Source organism: Tenrec ecaudatus, chromosome 8 (assembly GCF_050624435.1).
Source record: "Tenrec ecaudatus isolate mTenEca1 chromosome 8, mTenEca1.hap1, whole genome shotgun sequence".
In the NCBI taxonomy this organism is placed as follows: Eukaryota; Metazoa; Chordata; class Mammalia; order Afrosoricida; family Tenrecidae; genus Tenrec; species Tenrec ecaudatus.
Genome location: NC_134537.1, coordinates 38,929,570 through 38,950,499, shown reverse-complemented (window position 1 = coordinate 38,950,499; position 20,930 = coordinate 38,929,570). Strand labels below are relative to the sequence as shown.

The 20,930-nt window shown below is 50.9% G+C and overlaps 1 protein-coding gene across 2 annotated transcripts in view; it reads right to left on the bottom strand.

Annotated features, from left to right (window-relative positions):
- Window positions 1–19,467, bottom strand: part of BDH1 (3-hydroxybutyrate dehydrogenase 1) — a 36,891-nt gene extending 17,424 nt beyond the window's left edge. Inside the window, exons 1-4 of one of the 2 annotated variants that reach the window (XM_075556237.1) lie at window positions 19,062–19,467; window positions 9,262–9,379; window positions 4,579–4,672; window positions 3,805–3,915 (exon numbers count right to left, since the gene is read on the bottom strand). In XM_075556237.1, the coding sequence (XP_075412352.1) occupies window positions 3,805–3,915; window positions 4,579–4,672; window positions 9,262–9,344 (288 nt within the window). In that variant the 5' untranslated portion in view covers window positions 9,345–9,379; window positions 19,062–19,467. Of the gene's footprint in view, window positions 1–3,804; window positions 3,916–4,578; window positions 4,673–9,261; window positions 9,380–18,830; window positions 18,975–19,061 lie in introns of those variants that run through there. The other variant, XM_075556238.1, reaches the window with a different exon arrangement.
- Between the last annotated feature and the right edge of the window lie 1,463 nt (window positions 19,468–20,930).

The window sequence follows — 20,930 nt, the reverse complement described above, 5'->3', positions numbered from 1 at the left end:
TCACCTCTATTGTTAAGTTTCCCCCATTGAATTGGTATCCTTTTTACAAAGAAATTAAGCCTAGTGTGTTGTCTTAAACTATGCAGTCATCTAAGTAAGGTGCCAGTTACGTCTGCATGAAGCAGATCAGTCTGTGTGATCAAGGGATTCTTAATAATAAAATCCATGATGAAAGGATTTTATTAGAGTTTTCATTCCGAGCACCTCACTTGGAAAAGGTTATGGATGATGCTGAAAGCCCCAAATTCATTTGCAGACTCCACGTGACTGCAACAAGGGCGCAAACATAAGAATAATTGCAGGACAGGGCAGCGTTCTGTTCTGTTGCACAGAGGATCAGGTTAAGTTGGAACGGACTCATCGGCACCTAGCAACATGTGGATTGCGCCTCCATTGAATTCCCTGGCAAGGTCCCCAGGGAATGCTCAAAGTGGACACTGAGGCCAGGGCGTGGTGCCCCAACCGACTGGACTGGAAACGCTCCTAAGGGCCAACAAAGGATCCTTGAACTAACTACAAGCTTTTCTTTCGTGATGTGTTTTGTTTTGTTCTTTGTCAGTGCTTTGTTGTTGTTTTGTTGTCTGGTTGTATACTGTTGCTTTGTTTTCCTCTGTCTTGTTTTCGTGCATGTTAGTGTCTCCACAGGTCTGTCTGAATAGGACAGGCTGGATGAACTATCTGGAGGAAAAACAACGGGACCGACAGTTCGACAATTCGTGGGGACTTGGGGTGGGGGGAGGTGGGGGGTAAGGAAGTAGTGTTAACAAACACAGGGACAAGGGAACAACATGGGACCCAAAATGGTAGTGAGGAGGGAGTGACAGGCCTGGTGGGGAATGATCAAGAGTAAGGTTGCGTAAAGAAGAGGTATAGCTGTAACCCAGGTGTGGACGGAGCATGGAAGTGGGGCAGGAGGAAAGTCAAGGGAGATGGAGGAAAGAGCTAGGAGTCAAGGGGCATTTATGGAGGTTTAGACAAAGACATGTACATGCAAATATATATAGGAGGATGGGGAAATAGATCTATGTGTCTATATTTATAGGTTAAGTATTAAGGTGGCGGAAGGACCTTGGGCCTCTACTCAAACACTCTCTCAATGCATGAATACTTTCGTTTATTAAATTGGAATTCTATGATGCTCACTCTCCCGACACAACTGCTGGAGCCAAAGTGGGTGAACAAGTAAATGTGGTGAAGAAAGCGGATGGTGCCCGGCTATCAAAAGAGATAGTGACTGGGGTCTTAAAGGCTTGAAGGTGAACAAGTGGCCATCTAGCTCAGAAGCAACAAAGCCCACATGGAAGAAGCACACCAGCCTGTGCGATCACGAGGTGCCAAAGGGACCAGGTATAAGGCATCATGCAAAAATAAAATGTATATATATATATATATACCATTGTGAATGAAGGGGGAAGTGCAGAGTGGAGACCCAAGGCCCATTTGTCGGCCACTGGAGATCCCCTCATAGAGGGGTTTAGGAGAGGAGATGGGTCAGTCAGGGTGCAAGGTAGTACCGACAAAGAGCACAGCTTTCCCCCAGATCCTGGATGCTTCCTCCCCCCAACTACCATGATCCGAATTCTACCTTGCAGGGCTGGATAGGGCAGAGGTTGTACACTGGTACATATGAGGGCTGGAGGCACAGGGAATCCAGGGTGGATGATACCTTCAGGAACAGGAGTGTGAGGGGCGATACTGGGAGAGTAGAGGGTGAGTGGGTTGGAAACGGGAAACAGATTACAAGGAACCACATATAACCTCCTCCCTGGGAGACAGACGGCAGAGAAGGGGGGGAAGGGAGACTCCGGATAGGGCAAGATATGACAAAATAATAATCTATAAATTATGAAGGGCTCATGAGGGAGGGGGGAGCGGGGAGGGAGGGGGGACAAAAAGAGGACCTGATGCAAAGGGCTTAAGTAGAGAGCAAATGCTTTGAAAATGATTAGGGCAGAGAATGTACAGATGTGCTTTATACAACTGATGTATGTATATGTATGGATTGTGATAAGAGTTGTATGAGCCCCTAATAAAATGTTTAAAAAAAAAGAATACTGCATGGTTGAGAATGATGATGGCAACAAATGTACATATGTTCTTGATCTTGACACAATGGATGGATGTATGGATTGTGATAAGAATTGTACAAGCCCCCAATAAAATGATTTAAAAAAAAAGAATACTGCATGGTTTGAAATTAGGAAAAGTTGTGCGAACACATCGAGAATACTATGTGGTTTGAAATCAGGAAAGATGTGCATCAGGGTTGGAGTCTCTCACGAGACTTATACAATCTGTACATGGAGCAAATCATGTGAAGCTGGACTGAATGATGATAGAGGCATCTGGACCAGAAGGCGGCTTATTAACAACCTTCAGTCTGCAGCTAGCGCCACCCTGTTTGACGCAAGTGAGGACTTGAAGCACTTGCTGACGAAGAGCAGGGACTGCAGCCTTCACTATGGATGACGACTCAGTGGAACGAAGACTAAAATCGTCACAACTAGACCAATGCGTAACCAACATCGTGGTCAGTGGAGAAAGACTGGCGTTACCAAGGATTTTGTCTTGCTTGGATCTACAATCAAGGATAATGGAATCAGCACTGGAGAGATCAAAGGATGCATTGCTTTGGGTAAATCCTTTTTAAAGCATTAAAAGCAGGGATGTTACTTTGAGGACTAAGGTCCGCCTGACACAAGCCATGGTATTTCCAAATGCTTTGTATGCACGAGACCATTGGACACTGAATAAGGAAGACCTAAGAATCATCGATGCATTTGAACGATGCTGCCGGTGGGGAAGATCGAAAGTCCCACGCGCTGCCAAAAGAACCAACAAGTCTGTCTTGGAAGGAGTGCCACCAGAATACTCCTTAGAGGGAGAGACGACAAGGCTTTGGCTGCTGCCCTTTGGAGAGGCCAGTGCATAGAGAAGCGCATCCATCGTGCTTGGTCAAGGAGTGCGGCCTGGACGAAGAGGAAGGCCCTCTCAACAAGCTGGGCTGATGGAGTGGTTGCACAAGGGGCTGGGACACACACACACACACACACGTGTGAAGCCTGAGCAGGACCAGACAGGGTTTCATTCTCTTGGCCAGAAGGTAGTAGTTATGGGTCAGACCCAACTCAACGGCACCTTACAACAGTAACAATGGGACGGGAAACCAGTCAGTTTTGGGATTAGCTGCACCGGTGATGAGGAACCTTTGGGGAGTGGTGTAAACGTTGTCAAGGTGGGTTGTGGTTTCGTTGCACAATTCTCTGGTTTCAGGAACCTGTCCCCGAGTTACTTCTGCAGCCACAAGTTCCAACACTTCCTTTGTGTACCGAAAAGTCACTTGACGTGCCCAGAAGGAGCCTCGGGGTATCCCCTCTGTCTGAAAGCTCTTTGCACTCAGCTCCCACAGAGTACAATGTTAAGACTGCTCCCTGGGCCAGAACAAACGCTTCTGTGAGGCCAGAAGCAATTCGTTCCTTCTCTCCTTCTCAGTGAGCATTCCCAGCACGTGCCTGCGGCCCTTCTTCACGCTCACTTGTCCAGGTGTTTCTGTGCACAGCTGTTCCCCTCACTCACCACATGGCAGTGAGCTCCTTGGGGACAAGGATCTGATCTTATTTTTCTACCGAAAACTAGCAAAGCACTCAGCACCCCAATAGTATCTGGTCTCTGAATAAATGAATGAGTGAGTGGGCAAAGCCATGACGAACAGGCATAGCTAGACGGTTGCTAGGAACGCAAGTCAAGTGCAAAGGAGTGGGCGTGTGCAAAGGGATGAGGATAATGGCAATGACCGTCTCTTACCTTCAGTAAGCAGCCAGCAAACACCAGGAAGCCTTGGGAATGCAGATGATTGGCCAAGCTAAACCCAAATCCAGAGTCACAGCCTGTGACCAGGACAGCCTTACTGCCAACCTGTTGTATAAGGTCAGACCCGACATTAGTAACTCAGGATCCTGATAGCAGAGTGACCCGGCCTCCCCAGCCTCTGGTGTGTCCTGAATGGCCCAGACCCGGCCTTTCCTGCTGGGCTCTTTCTGGAGAAGCACCAGGGTAGAGTGGGAAAAACTTGGACTCACAATCAGGAGACAGGGTTCTAACCAACTCTGCAACTAACAGTCTCACTTGGAGAAGCTACTTCCCCTTTGTGGCACTGATTCCTCATCTACAATCACCATTGTTGTTACCACCACCACCATCAAAGACAGTTGCTTCTGGAGTCCTTATCATTGTAAGGCCCCGTTCATATATTAGTCTTATTTCATCCTCACAACAACTCCATAACTATGATTACACCAAGTTACACGTAAGGAAGCATATCTTTAAATGCCCAATGGAGTTGGTGGCAGCACTGGAATTGGAACCAGGACTGAGCGATTTGAGTCCAAACTCTTAAACCCCAAATTCATTAAGAAAGTCTCCGCAATGCAATGTCTTAACCCCCGTACTGCTGGTGTCAAAGGAGAAAGCAGCTCCCAGGGTCTTGAAAGCTTTGCAGCTGTGCTCAGAAGGTGACTCAGGGCCCGGGCCCCGGGGCAGGACTCAAGACCACGCACTGGTTTCCAGGAGGTGACTCACAGGGCTGACTTGGCTGGCGTAAGTTCGTTGGCTGATGGCGTAAGTTCGTTGGCTGATGGGAGCAGAGGGGATGGCAGGAAACAGCGATTTGTGTCTGTAAGAGAGAATGAAGCTGTGAGCACAAGTCGGGCCCCTCCCTAGATCTTCTTCCTGCAGTGTCACAATTCAGAGGGCCCTCAGCACCCACCAGCTAGACGCAGCACCCAACACTGATTCTCGTGGCCCCACCCCAGGTTTGATGGTACCGCTAATTAAGTGGCCCTCTCCCCAAAAGGGTTATTAGACTGACAGGAAAAGGTCAACAATTGCAGTAGTCATCTTTGCACTGTGCAGGAAGAGAGCCACGGACCTACATCCAGAATGCACTGCTGTGGAGAGGCCCTGTCAAAACTTGTCGTCCTCCCCCAAGGAAGTTTCAAAATTTTTAGCTTTCTGAAGAAAGCTGACAATTCTCATCTTACTACCCACATAGGGTCACCATGCGTTATAATCAACCCAACAGCAACTAATAACAGCAAGTCTATTTCCCAATAGCACTGTTTCACTAAAACTCCTTTTCCTATTTTATAGTCACGGGCAGTTTTAAGAAATACAGAGAAATACCCTCTTAGATTCTTCCCAATGTGCCCCAATAGTAACACTCTGTAAGACTGTACTGTGTACAGTATCACAACCAGGATGCTGACACTGACACGGTCAAGAACATTCCCGTCATCACCAAGATTCCTGATGAAGCCCTTCTACACCCATCTCTCTCCTACTCCTTAATGTCTGATGACCCCTAATATGTTTTCCATTTCTATAGTTCTGTCATTTCAAGAATGTGTACAAATGGAATAATCCAGTATATACGGGATTGGCTTTTTTTCACACAACACAATTTTCTGGGGATTCTTCCAAGTTGTTGCCTGAATCGATGTTCTTTCTATTGTTGAGCAGCATTCCCTGGTATGGAGATAAAAGTGTGTTTCACCATTCACCTGCGGAAGGACATCTAGGATGTTTATGTTCTTTCTGTGCCATTGAGTCGGTACTGGCCCAGAGCAATTCTGTGCACAACAGAATGAAACACTGCCCTGTCCTGTGCCCGTTGTTGCAGCCACCCATTGTGTGTCAATCCATCTCATTGAGAACCTTCTTTTTGCTGCCCCTCTACTTTACCAAGCATGATGTCCTTCTCCAGGGACTGATCTCTCCTGACATGTCCAAAGTATGTGAGACAAAGTCTGGCCACTCTTGTCTCTAAGGAGCATTCTGGCTGTACTTCTTCCAAGACAGATTTGTTGGTTCTTCTGGCAGCCCGTGGGACTTCTCAATATTCGTCACCAGCACCATCAATCCAATGCACTGACGACTCTTTAGGCTTCCTTATTCAGTGTCCAACTTTCACATGCATGAGGCAACTGATGTGGTAGTTACATAACTGGTGTAAATTTGGGACTTGAGAGGATTAAGAGTGAAGGGGTGGAGTCTGGTCTGTCAATCAGGATATAGCCAATGAATCCTCTGTGTGGGCTTGGCCTTCTCCTGAGAATTCTGGGAAATCCTGTATTTTTGCTCCTTGGAGGCAGGAGATACTCTCTGCTCACTTCCTTGGAGACTCTTTACTTACAAGGCTGACTCCCTGCAAGAGATCCCTGAGAAGCCACATGGACCTACCCTGATGCAGCCAGAACCCTGGACCTGGAGAAGCCATGTGGAGACCCCCACCAGCGCTGAGATGCTTACAGTGTCAATGATCTATAACACTTCCCCCCAACTGGCCTGTGACCTTCCTGCATTTGGCATCATTGCATGTCTTGTGAGTCTGAAGAGGACTTTGTAGATTGGTTATCGGACATATGGGCTTGGACTGGACTGGGTTGGGATGCTTTCTTAATATACAATTACCCTTTATATAAAACCCCCTCTTATACACATGAGTCTCCCTGGATTTGTTTCTCTAGTCTACCCGGACTAACACAATTGAAAATACCATGACTTGGTTCAGGCACACTTTAGTCCTTAAAGAAAGAAACTATGGATAGATAAGATGCTTTTGTTTATAGTTAAGAATAAAGCCACTGTTGTAAATAAAACTACTATGGGTATTCATGTACAGATTTCTGAATGAATTTAAGTTTTCATATGTCTGGAATAAATGCTTAGAAGTATAACTGCTGGACAATATGACAGTTGCTATTTAGCTTTTTAAGAAATTGTCAGTTTTCCAAATTGCCTGTAACAATTTCATGCTCCTGTCAGAAATGTAGGGGCTACCCAGTTTCTCCACATGCCCACCAGCATTTAGTTCTGCCATGAGTCTCAACAGAAAATGACAGCATTTCCATTGTGAACAGAAACCAGACAAGGATGATCTTTATTATCACCCTTTATTCAATGTTGTGCTGGACGTCTCAACCAAAACTATACAGCAAGAAAGGAAAGGTCAGGCATTTATTTAAAGATTATATGATCCTATACATAAAAAAATCCCAAAGCTCAGCAAGAAAATCACTGGAATGGACTCAAGCCATCGTATTCTGGATTGCCTCGCATGTAGGTGAATGTTGAACAATGAACAAGGAAATCCCCGGAAAAATTGATGCGTTTGAATTATAGCGCTGATGAAGGACACTGAAATACTAAGAACAAACAAATGTGTCATGAATGAAATACAGAGTTGTTTCAGGATCTTTCCTGATTCCAGGTCCAAAGTATACGAGGAGGTCCTGAGTGCGTCTAACGGTTAAGAGACTCAGCTGGTTAGAGATCTGAGTCCACGCAGACACACACTGGAAGAAAAGCCTGGTGATGTACTTGAGAAAAAAGTACTGAAACCCTCTAGTGCACAGATCCACTGACACACGTGTAGTTACCGTGAGTCGGAGTGACAAGGGCAACAGGTACCAGGAGTCTTCCCATTGACATTCCGATTCAGGATGAATGGCTAACACTTGGGACCCTGGGTTCCTAACAAGGAGGGATTCCAGTACAGGAGGTCCAAGAGAAGGGGTGATTGATCTAGGCTGATGGGCCTCAGGTTTGCTTTGCTGATTCTTCATTAGATACATTTGGAAATGTGATCCTGGTTTGATGGTGATGTTCTTAAATGAGTTCATATCACTTAGAAATATACACTAGAATATTACAAAAGTAAATGTACTATCTAAGATGCGATTCATAATAATCCGGTAAGAGAAGGAAAATGGGTAGGGATATGGTTGAAATAAGACTGACCATGAAGATATGTGTGACACAGCAAAATGCAGTGAAGAAAGCCTATCAGATAGAACAACATCTGTCTATCAGATAGAGTGACATCTGGGGTCTTACAACTTGTCTTGAAACCATTTCAAGCTATCTAAATGAGGTGTCGGCTAATCCCACACAGAAGCAGCAAGGGTTGAGCCAAGGGTTGTAAATAATAAAATCCAAGATCACAGGAGGGAATTGTATCACGGATTTACTCTGTCCTGTAGCCTCACTGTGGGTTGACTTCATGGCTGTGGGTTGGGTTTTTGTTTTGTTTTAATGCTCTAGGTGACGCTAACCGGCAACCAGAGTTGAAACGGCTGCTGCAAGGGGTGGGAGTGCTGGGGGAGTGTTTTGAGTCTCTGGCCAAAAAGTCTGCAACATCTCTGGGGATAAAATCAGCACGAGGCCACAACTTAGCTCAGCTGCAGCACAGTATTACCTATCTCTCAATATCCATTCTTCTCATTTCTCATGAAACAAGATCTGGATTTTGCCTGGTGGTAGCAACGTTCCCAACCCTTTTCAGACTACAGGCTAACCAGTGATCATGGACTAACTTGTGACCAATCAAGTGCAAGCAAAAGTCTGTGATGACCACGGGGAACACATTGCTTTCCTGCGCGGGTGCGTTTGTGTTTCCCTTCGTCCATGTTGCCTTGCTGCTGCTTGTCTAGACTAAGGCTGGGGGTGCCGGAGCATCATGGAACCCTGTGGTGAGAAACACCCTCAGGACAGCAGAGAAGAAACAAGGAACTTGGATCTCCCGAAGCCACACTAGCCTTGGGCTGCTCTAATTGTGACGCGATCCTAGCGCCTGCTGACTGACGCTGCTGTTAACCTTAGACAGCCAGTCACATTCTCAGGGCAACCAGGTTCAGAGGAGTTGAGCTTCCTGATTTCCACCTTGGTCCAGAAATAATCTAGGACCGGGGAGAACGTGCTCTCTGGCACTTCCCCAAGACTGTGGAAGAACCCGCTGCTCCTCAGAGCCCTGGCTTCCAAGAACGTGGCACCTTTGGGAGGCCACCTCGGCTAGCCACGGCATTCATTCTAGCAGTCTGCGTTTCTACCACTTGTTTCTCCCATCAAGAATCGGCCATGGTGACTGGTAACCCAGGAGGCAGTGTGAGAGGCGGAAAATACTAAGATTCAGCATTGGAGGGACAAGCGGCAGTGGCATTAATGCAGCTCAGGGGAAACATGGTCTCAAAGCAGCACCTGTGGGGAAAACTTTGTCTATTCAGCCATAAAGCAATATGAGGTCATGGTCCTAGGTTAAACTTGTGTCGCTGACACTTGTTTTGTTCAAATATGACCACTTCTTGGTCTACGTGCAGGTTTCACATGAGCACAGTTGAGACTTTGGAATCCTCATTCTTCGTGAATCATTTGTTATGAGTCACACAATCGAATGTCTTCACAGAGTCAAAACGACAGGCTTCTTACCTTGTTACATGCTCTCTATGACAGACGCTCAGGGTTCTCCCGGGGAGCTGGGATAGGCGCCTGGAGAGGCGGGCAGCGAGCATTGTGGCACCAAAGGAGAATGTCCTCCCAGCCGGTTCTGAAACACAGAATGCGGCCCAACCTTACCTGTCTCCTTCAGAGATGCAGGCCGTGGTGGGCATTTCCCTCCAGGTTATGAAAGTCAAACTGGGCTCTCTGCCTGTTCTGCCCACATCCAGTCATGGTACCAGATGAACCTCGCCCACTCCCACCCCTCACCCCAGGCTTCTATGATGGAAAGATTCAGGGGGCTGTAGTACCTTGATACCTACATTCTGGCTCTGACTGTGTCACCCAACCCTGGACAAGCCATCACCTGTGTGTGGCATGAGAAGGTTGGACAGAGCTCTCCAAGCCAGGCTGAGCAGCAAGTGCCTGGGGCCTCCCCACCCGTTGGGGATTCTGACTCATGGGGTGCTGGGTCCCTCATCCGTGCTCCCACATCCACCTGGTGACCCAGAACATCTGCCTTCCCTCCCAGTTTGCTCACATGCCTCTTCAAGCCCTAGGCTACATCTTACAGGACTCAGCTCGTCACCTCCCCCCACTCCCAGTCCCACCCCACCAAGCACGGGGTCTGACGGGGAGAGCAGCTGTATCGGTCAACAACCATTCACACTGCTAGCTTGTTAAAGCACGGAGACTGAAGCTATAACAGAATGACTCTTCAGGCAGCCTAAAACATGCATTACCCTCCATCCCGGTTAAGTGAACCTTACTGCAGCCCGGTCACGTCTCACTCAGCGTTACTGCCTTAAGGCCACTTGGCACCACGACTAAGCAAATAAAACAGAAACCAGATCTTGAGCCACCGAGTTGTTCCTGCGGGTGGCAGCCGATAGGACAGGGTAGGTAGGGCAAGCCCAGGGTCTCCAAGGCTGCAAGTCTGTGGACGCAGACGGCTCATCTGTCTCCCATGGAGTGGCTGGTGGGTTTGAACCAACAGTTTGGGGATCAATATCTGAGCGCTTAAGTACTGTGCCACCAGGGCTCCTTTAGTTTTTACTTTCGAGTTAAACTCTGTTTAGGTTTTACCTATCCAAACATCAAATGAAATCCCCAGGAATGGGGCTGGGGAGGGAACAAAATACAAACAGAAATAAGTGAATAAACTATATTCAAATAAATACAAAGGAAGGAAAGAAGAAAAAATAAACCAACCCCCAAAACAGTATTTTGGCTGCATACCCTCAATCAATAGCTACCACCACCTCCACCGCCACCTCCACCTCCACCACCTCCACCGCCTCCACCTCCACCACCACCACCACCTCCACCATAACCTTCACCTCCACCGCCACCGCCACCTCCACCAAAACAACTTCAGAGAACTCAAGTTCTACTGAAGCAAGCCATGTTTTTGTTTTGTCTAGACCAGCAGTTCTCAACCTGTGGGTTGGGACCTCTTTTGGGGTCAAACAACCCTTTCACAGGGGTTGCCCAATTCATAACAGTAGCAAAATCAGAGTTATGAAGTAGCAATGAACATAATTTTATGGTTGGGGGGTCACCGCAGCATGAGGAAGGTTGAGCAGCACTGCTCTAGATGCTTGGCTCAGGCCGGAGACCCATGAGAATGAATGACTGGGGGGGGGGCGGTTCCTATTGCAGTGCACCCCAGGGCCCACTACTAGTCCTGCATTATCAGTGTGTGGTTAGTGACCCTCGGGTTCTCGCAGTGACTCCTCTTGGCTCTCAGAGCAGAAATGGAAGGCCCGGAGGGAGGGGAACAGCACACAGAGCCTGGGGGAGGTGTGGTTCTTTTCCGGGGAAACAGGCGCTAGCCTCCCCTTTGTACACCCCACTCCAGGGTGCCACCCAGTCCTTATCAGGAATAAGGTATTGTGTGGGAAGCAGCTGCCCCCTCCCCCATTGGCTACCACCCCAAACCTACCCAATCGCCTGGGTCAACCCGTCAGGCGCTAAGTCCATGAACTTAACCACTGCAGTGGTGCTGGCAGGAGACAGGTAGAGGCATTTCTCAAGGTTATTTTTTAGGAAACACAGCTCGCTGGCCTGCGGACTATGATGTAGAGTCCTTCCTGGCCCGACTCAGCACAGCCATAGAAAGATCTTTCTCCTCAGATGGTATAACTCCCTGGCTTGGAAGCCTCCTTCCCAAGCCTGCTGGAGCTGGCCACTGCTCCCCTTTCCAGCCCTGCTTGGAAGCCTGCTCCCTGTGCTCATGGCACTGTGCACGCTGGCCTCCTGAGGGCATCTAGTGACTGTCCAACTCCTGCCCCATCCACGCTCCCAAAGGCTGTGCCCTTCTGACCTTTCAGACCTTAGAGGGGCTGACCTGACTCCTCTCCCGCCCTCCAACTGCTCCCCGACAGCGCCAGATCTCACTGCATGCACCTCGCTCCTTCCCAAAGTGCCTTGCTCCCTACTTTATCTGCCCCCACTGGACCACAGGGCCTATGTCTATCCGGTTCCCCACGAGATCCCCAAAGTCTAGAGCAGGGCCTGCTGTGGAAGGGACCCAGTGGGAGGAGCGAGCTGTCCCCCAGGACTCACTGGCACTGGGGGTCCTTGGCTCCTAAGGCACAGTCAGTCTGTGGCCAAAATTGCAGGTTCTCTAGCCAGCACCTTGCTGGCAACTGGACCAATGAGACCAGAGCATGATCCTTTAGTTTGGCCCAGACTCTATAGCTGGGTGCCCCTTCCTCCACCCCAGTACTGACCAGCTGGCTGAGTACCCACCTCTCCACCCTCCTCCCGTCGGCCCTGGAGTGGGAGGGCACCATCATGGGCCATTTCAAAGTAGTTGTCTGTCATTAAGGAACTTCCATTCTTCCTGCCCAATGCCCGTGGCAGAAAATGCTTCAATGATGTTGTCTCCACACAGGACTGCTGTCCTGAGAGTCGGCACGACCTGAAAGTAAGCACCGCGCACAAACTCAACCCCTGGGACGACGCCCCAGCCACAGTGGAGTCTCTCACACGGGTTTCTGACGCGTGTCCTTGGTTTCTCACGCACGCTGCTATGTTCACACCAACACTGTGCTACGACACAGGACTTGCACGGACTCATCAGTGTTGTTGAGGCTTAATGCTCTGTGCTGTCTTGCACTAAGAAGTAAGCTCCCGCACTTGCAGACATGGTTGTGAGTGGTGGGTGCTGCCAGGGGAGAGGTAGGGTACATGGGGAGTCGCCTTGGTCTCGCTATAGTGAAGTTCAAGGGGTTAGCTGTCAAGGGGTAACGTGGCAGAGGGGACAGGAGGGAAGGCTGGAGTCGCCGTGACCAAATTCATAATTTGAGATGGTGTAATGGGGACATACCTGGCTGCTAACCCAAAGGGCAGCACTTTGACACCACCAGCTGCTCCTTGGGAAAAAGATGAGGCGCTCTACTCCTGTGAAGAGTGACTCTCCGAGAAGCCATCGGGGCAGTCCCGGAGGGCTGCTATGCATTGGAGTGGACTTGGTGGCAGGTTGTCGAAATCGCCAGATGCTCCCATGTGGAAGACTGCTGTGGTACCGACAGCACTGCCTGTCAAGCCAGCCGGCCCAGACAACCAAAGGGGCCACGGCGCAACTGTGCGGCACTAATACGTACAAATTCTGGTAAAGTCTTGGTGGTCGCATGGAAGTGGGAGAGGAGAAGAGGAGGGGGTATAATTCTACTCAAGGCTTATATACACTTAGGGGGCGTGCAAGCGCCCCGATTACATCATAACGGGAAGGGGTGGTACCATAGGTAATATATGCAATGGGAGGGAAGTGATCTAGAGGTGTACATACAATAGGAAGGAGAGGGCATAGGGGTACACACGTGACAAGATGGCAACCTAACTGGTCATCTTTGAGTGGACTTGACCTTGTCTCTGAGCTCTCCATTATCCTATCAGCAGGGAGTGGGTCCCACCTATGGTGGGACAGACAACAGTGTCTGACTGCTCTGGATGGCTGCAGCCCGGGCACACAATATGGGGAACCTGGGGAAAAACCCTTTTGCATCCCACACCTGCCCTCCTCCAAAAGGCTGGGCTCCGGGCCTTGCATTCTGACGTGACTGTTTTGCAAAGGACCTCACTGCACTGGCTGTCAGGGGTGGGGGCGGTAAAGAGGTAGCCATTTAAAGTCCTGACATTCCTAGAAGCAGCCGGCGTGGCAGGAAAGAGGAACTCGGGGTTCAGGCCTCAGCAGCAAAGACCACCTGTGCTCTAGCACAGGACGCTTGGGCGGACCCTGAGCATTGCGTAGTGAGGGGACCCTGGATTGAAGCAGGAAGCTATTCTGGGTAGGGACCTTACATTAGAGCTTAAGACCAGAGAGCTTCGGTACAAACAGATTCCAGGGCCTAGCAACTGGCAGACTGCCTCCAAAAATGTTCTGCTTGGCTGTTTTGTTTGGGCCAGCCTCCTGCTTTAAAAGGTGGTGTAACCAGGGAATTAAGCTATCACAGAAACCCAGTCTGCACCAGTTTGCTTAAACTTCTGGTTTCCTGGGTAGTGGAGGTGGGAAAGCACTCAACTAGCTGCCCAAAGGCCGGTGGTTGTACGGTTTGCAGAAGGCTGCGATGCAGATGACGGAGAAAGCCCAAGCCCTGTGTGCACTTGAAGCCACTGGTGAGTCCCCTCTGACTATGGAACAGAGAAGGGCAAGGCCTGGCTACCAGACAAGGACAACTGCAATGGCAGGAGTTAATGGAAAGTGTGACATCTTTGTTTGCTCCAGTGTTTAATATTTTCTGATGCTGAGGTTTTCTGTTTCATTTTGTCATGGTTGTTTGCACTCTTTGTTTCATCCTGTCGTGGTTGTATTCTCTCTTGATTTTGTAGGATTTTCTGTAAATGCAACCAAGATTAGGTCAACCAAGAGAGACCACCACTGAATCAATAGATTCAAAGGGACAATGACAGGAGGCTGGCGGGAAATGGGGAGTTCACAACAAAGCGTGCAAGATACAAGAAATGTCCTGGAATTGATTGTATAGGTAGGCTGCACAACTCTTATGAATGTGACTGGACATTGAAATGTAGGGCATGCGAATTGGATGCCAGTGAAATTATTAAAAAGGAACTATGTAGTTTGAAAATGCTAGCGGTTGTAGTCCACTCAGAAGTGCCTTTAGAAGGCCGGCCGGTGAGCTGTTTCGGAAATACCGTCACAGCACTGAAAACCCTGGAGAGCACTTCTCTGCACACCGGGAGCCCAGGGGCCAGAATCAACTGATGGCCACCAACCACTAAGTGGATGTTCCAAGTAACATTAACTGACCTTCTGGACGCTCTGGGCATTGGAGTTTGAGATGCTTGACCAGGGAGATGCTTACCACCCTTGGCCTCTCTCCCTCTGAGCATCTTTCTTAACAGTGGCTGGCCAGCTCAGCTGTGCACACCAACTGTAGTTACCGGCGCTTCCTTGAAAAGGCTAACGAAAGGGGAATCTGACGAATTCCAAAGCCTTGATTCAAAAAAGATGCCCGCTATTCCTTAGGGGGTGGCTAGCTCCTGGAGGCCAAGTCTAAAACCTTGTATAGGCACAACAGGTGACAGGAGAAACAGTTCTCGGGAAACTGTATTCTAAATGCAGAGATGAATCCCATATGACCACAAGTCACAGAGACCCTCAATAAAAGCCAAGGACTTAACTGTCTAGCCCAGTCCAGGAGTGGCAAAGCTAAAGCAGACACTGTCTGAGAGACACTCTTGTCCCCTTGGTGGCCGGCAGAGTTCGTCTCAGTTTGCACACCACAAACACTTGGCAGTGGTCATGTTTTGGGTGTCTGCCCTGTTCACCTGATCCTTCCCCCGAAGAGGTTTACCTCTGAAGCTGCAGTTGGACTGGACTAGAGGGGGCGGGAGCGGGGGGGAGGGGTACATACAACCCTGGATGGGCCTAGCACTCCTGTTCTCTCACTTCTGTCACATCCCGAGTCAATCCCATCCATACCTGCCCTGAGACTTCCCAACCCCTTCCCAGCTGCTTAACCATATTATAACTTTCTACATATTGTATTTATTGACCCAGTTACTTCTCAGTACCTGTAAAATGAAAACTTTTGAGAACAAGGATTTTCAGTCTTTTTTGTTCACTGCTGTATCCGTAATACCTAGAACCAAACGCACCATCTGACTCACGGTGACTCTATTCAGGCTTTCCAAGGCTGAATCTTTACAAGAGCCTCATCTTTCTCCCAAGGAGTGGCTGGGGGGTTTGAACAACTGGCCTTGAAGTTACCCATGGGGCCATCAGCGTTCCTAATGTCTAGGATCCCCTTTCCCAAACCTACTGCTATCAAATCCATCCTGACTCATAGTGACCCTATATAGGTTTTCAGAGGCTGTAAAGCTTTAAGGGAGCAGCCAGCGCATGTTTCTCCTGCAGACAAGCTAGTGGGTTTGAACCACTGACCTGTGATTAACTGATCAATGCTTAACCTACAGAGCCACCAGGGTATCTTATACCTAGAACATACCCATTGCTACTGAGTCCATGACAACTCATAGTGACCCTGCAGGACTGGGTAGAACTGCTACTATGCGTTTCTAAGGCTGTAACTCAGTGGAAGTAGGAAGTCCTGTTGTTCTCCCTCAGAGCTGCTGGTGGTTTCGAACTGTGGACCTTACAGTTAGCAGCCCAAAGCACAACCACCATGCCACCGGGGTTCCTCTATACCTAGAACAGCACCCTGCAAATATTTAAATGAATCAAGCTTTGAGCAGAGGATCGCCTATCATCAGACTTACACTACCAAAAGACAACTCTCCCGGTAGGAATTGGGCAGAAGCAGAGAGACCAAGCTGGAAGTGACAGAGCAATAAAACAGGTTGCAGGCTATGGACTGCACCAAACCAAACTCACTGCCATCGAGTGGATTTTGACTCACTGAAAGCCTGTGAGTCAAGAGTAGACAGACCTTGCGTTTCTGAGACTTTATGCTTTTTACTGAAGAGCAATTAGTGGGATCGAACTGCTGATCTTATAGTCCAGTGCAGGACCCACTAGAACTCGAGGACTCTTTCTGTACTGCACAACTCCTGTGAAATGTGAAAAAGTGCTTCCTGCATGTATAAAGGAGCCCTGGTGGCGCAGGAGTTAAGCATTCAGCAGCGGATTGAAAGGCGAGTGATCTGAACCCGCCAGGCCAGGTACTCTGAGGGAGAAAGATGTGGCAGTTGGCTTCCACAAGGATCACAGCCAAGGGGTCAGTGTAAGACATGAAAAATTTTTTTAATAAATTATCAAGGATTCATGAAGCGGGGAGGGTTGGGGAGGGAGCAAAAAATGAGTTCATGCCAAGGGCTCAAGTAGAAAGAAAATGTTTTGAGACTGATGATGGCAACTTATGTACAAATGTGCTGGACACAATGGATGGATGGATGGTAATAAGCTATCCAAGGCCCCAATTAAAAAAAAAAAAGATCACAGCCTTGGGAAGCCTTATGGGGGAGGTCTCTGCTCTACTCAACTGGACAATGGCTGCGTTGGGTTAGGTTTGCTTTGGTGTGGGAGAGGTGTAAAGAGGCTGTCAGTGCGGGTGGAAGCTCTGGAGGTGATGAGGTACTCAGATTCTGGCTTGGTTTGGGAGGTAGAGGCCACCACAATTTACCCACTAATTAAAATGGGGGTGTGGGGGGGCACAAAGGGAGTGGGAGAGGCTTTTCAAGATGTAAAAAGTGACAGCCCAGTTGACAGATTAAGAAGCCATTCTATTTTAAAAACAAACAAAAAAACCCACTGCCCTTGAAAAATTTCAATTCAAAACGAGCACAACACAGGAGCCCGGCTCCTCACCCGGCCCCTCCAAATCCTGCCTCCAGCTGTACTTTGTTTATCTGCTTTTGTGCCATTTATTACACTCTTCTCAGTGTTGTGCTCATGCTATACCAAATCTGTGTTCCACCCCTGACAAGCCCCGCCTGCTCAAGCAACACCTCCACCAATGTCTTTACAAGTTCCCTAGGTCACACACAATCTCTCAGTCAGATTTGCATTTCGCACCTTTCTTTTGAGCCTCTACAATAAATAGTAGAGGTAGTAGCGGTATTCCTAAATATTCAGCCATCTCGGCTGTGAGTGCCCCAAAGACAAGAACCTACGTGTTGAATCATTCACTTCTGGCTCTTCCAAAATGCCTGCTCCGGAGCCCGACAGGAAGCAGCCGCTCTAGAAATGTGTATTGAGGGAATGCAAAAGCGACACAAACTTCAAAGGTCAACCCCATCCCTCCCGCCAGATAAACGCATCGTGCGCAGGGCCGGGCTCCAACATCTCGCCGTAAAGAAGGGTATTTGTTGCATCACAGAGGAAGCGGGCAGCAGCTCTGCGTAAGGAAGCGCGTGGCTCTGCAACCCCTCAAAGTGCTGATGGCGGGCTAGACCGTGACTGCATCAGCTGACCACGGGCAGGCCTTGCGGGATGGCTGGCAGCAAAAGAGCAGAACCCACGCCCTGCGCACCGCCAAACCCACCACTCGCCCGGCACCGCCCGGAGGTGAGCGGAGGAGGGTCTGGGCCCATCGCCCGGCCCAGGTCGACGCAACCTCGGGCAAGCTCCGGCGTGCCGGCAGAGCCCGCCGACGCCCGGGACGCGCAGGCGCCTTGCCCGCTGCGCGCCTGGCCCCGCCCAGCCGGGGGCGGCGCAGCCAATCACAGAGCAGCAGCTCCATCCTGCCGGCCAGAGGGCGCCGAGCCGAGGAGGCTCGGCCCAGCCTGCGCTCCCACTGGCTGAGGCGGTGCCGCCCACACAAAGCCCCAAGGTCAGCCCGCCCGCCCGCCGCAGGGGCCCTGGTCTTCCCGGGCCCGCCACCAGCCCACCATCCCCTGGCTGCCCCTGCGGCGCTCCCACCCTCTGGTCTTTCCCCCCGTGTCCTCCCGTCCGTCCGAGCCCCGCGTAAGCCGCCGGCTAGCCGGGTGCGCACGTCTACCTGGCCCCGCCCAGCCGGCGGCGGCGCAGCCAATCACAGAGCAGCAGCTGCATCCTGCCGGCCGGAGGGCGCCGAGCCGAGGAGGCTCGGCCCAGCCTGCGCTCCCACTGGCTGAGGCGGCGTCGCCCACACAAAGCCCCACTGTCGGCTTGCCGGCCCGCCGCAGAGGTCCTGGTCTTCCCGGGCCCGCACCCGCCGCCAGCCCAGCACCCCCTGACTGCCCCTGCGGCGCCTCCACCCTCCTCTGCCCCCTTTCTGCGCCGGCCCCGCGGTCCGTTCGAGCCCCGCGCAGCCGCCGGCGAGGCGGGTGCGCACGCAGCTGGATCAAGGCTCTGGGCGTCCAGCAACCTCCCCCAGAGCGCCGCGGCGGGATGGGTGCCCCCAAAGCCCCGAGGAGGAGGGCCCCGGGAAGGACGAGGGAAGGGTGGACCAGCAGGAAGGGGGAGATGCGGTCCAGAAGGAAGCAGTGTCCCGATGAAGGGGCCGAAAGGCAAGACGCCTGGCTTTCATCTTGGCACGGCCTCCGATTACCGCGTGACCTTGCGCCGGTGCCTTCCCTCCCTCCCTCCCTCCAGGGGGCTTGAGTGCCCTTCTGTAAAACGCCGCGGCAGACCTGAGAACCCCGTGTTCTACCTTCGGGGGCCTCCCCCTGCTAAGCACATGATCTCGAATAGGAACCACCAGGCCTGGCTCCCGAGGGGCCGGGAGGATGGCGGGCGAGGGTCGCCGGGAGCGGAGACGAGGCTGGGCGAGAAGGCGCCCGTCTGCCCTCCGTCTCGCCCTCCTCCCAACCCCCCGCTCTCCTCCCCTACCGCGGGGCCGCGCAGAGCGCCGCCACGTCCGCACTGCGCCCCCTCCTCTTACCTAAACCAGGGGCGGGGCCGCGGGGCTGGGTCTCTCGCCCGGACGGGAGCGGTTCGTGCCCTGGAGACACGGCGCGGGCCGCTCTGCGAGGCCCCTGTGCGGATTCCCACGCGGCTGCCTCGGGCCGGTGCTCGGCGATGCGCAGGCACCTTGGCTGCGCGCGGGGCGGAGCCGGCGCCCGGCGCCGGGGCGGGCGGACAGAGCTCTCCTTCCTCTCCTGCCCTGGCGCCCGGGGCTGGGCGCCTTCGAAGGAGGGGTCCTTCGCAGAGGGGGTCCCCGGAAGCACTAGGCGCCGACTCGGAACTGCCCCCGTCGATCCGGGCTCTACCCCGGCTCCAACCTCCGCCGACCCAGGTCCTGGTCCCGCAGGCTGCGGGCGGGGGGGAGGAGAAGGTGCCCCTCCAGGAAGTGAGCAGGAGGTGAGGCTCCTTCCTAGTCCTGTGTGAGTCCCACTGTGGAGCTCCCCGGGGGCTTGTCTTACGTTGGCTTTTGTTTTTGAGAAAATGAAAGAATTTAGAGAGGTTTCTTTTCTTTTTCCAGAAAAGTCTTTTCAGGCTACTTGAACATCCTAACTCCCCGGAGTTTGAAGAATAGAACGTCAGAGGCCAATGGTTTCAGGAGAAGAAACAGACCACGGAGAGAATGTAAACGGCACGGGGAATGAGTGGCAGAGCTAAGTGTAAGACAAATTAGGTAAGAAGGAGAGGGCAGTAAGTGTCCGGCGGAGCTTGAAAAAAATAAAATAAACTTGTCAGCCCGGCTCCAGGAGCTTCGGGAAGGTTGCGGCTGGGTCCACAGCGCTGGCACTGTGTCTTGTCAGTGTCTTGAAGACCAGGAAAATCAAGAAGGGAGGGTACCCACTTCATTCACACTCAAGCCCAGAGTGTTTGCTGCGGTGCTATACTTTAGAAAAGACACCATGGGACGGCATGACAATGAATCACTGTGCTGAGTCACCCTAGAGGGTTATTCATTGCTGGCAAAGCAAACAATACATTAAGGAAGAATTCGACGTTCCTGACTTTGGACTTATGAGATGGAAACACAATTCTATTTGTGGAAGACACGGAAACATTTGACCTGTTTGAGATTCTATCAGAGGCTGGTTGAGGCTGACCTCACATCTGCCCTCCCCACCGTTTAACTCCTGGTTTTCCTTTACAACTAGCTGCTCACAGATGTAACTTGGTCACCTCTGCCTCACCTACACCTGTTATCTTCCTCTCAGATTTTGTGACCAAGCAGCATCTGACTCCTGCAGGAACCTATTGTCCCGGCAGTGCAAAGGAATGTACAACTCATAGGGCAGGTTTTGGAAAAAGCCAGACAGCAGCTGGTGGGAAAATTTTTCATTTTTCTGGTGAACAATTTGAGGAACATTTTATACAGCTCCCAGAATAGTGACCATCAAGTGGTGCTATTAAAAAAAAGTACCAATGGCTGGCTGCTTTAATAAACAAACATATCCTCTCAGATTCAGAAGCCAAGAGTCCAAATCCAGAGTGCCAGCTCCAGAGGAAGAATTTCTTTCTCCGTCAGATCCTTGTCTCACTCCTGGGTCTGTAAGGTTGCCAGCATAGGGAATCAGGTCAGAAAGATACGCTCAGCTCCTGGTTCTTCTGTGGTGATACTGAGGTCCCTCCCTCTCTGACCACTTGTCTCTCCTTTTGCCTCTTGTAAGATAACAGGAGCGTCAGCCCCCCCCCCAAAAAACTGACTGGAGTAAGGGTGTTGCACCCCAACTTCACACCTGTACAACCAACCGACTGACCAATTCAGATGGCTTCACGGAGATTATTGCATCATTGCGTAGCTGTCAGACCACTCACATCTTGTGGGGGGACACAAGCCAAGGGGGTGACGCACTCT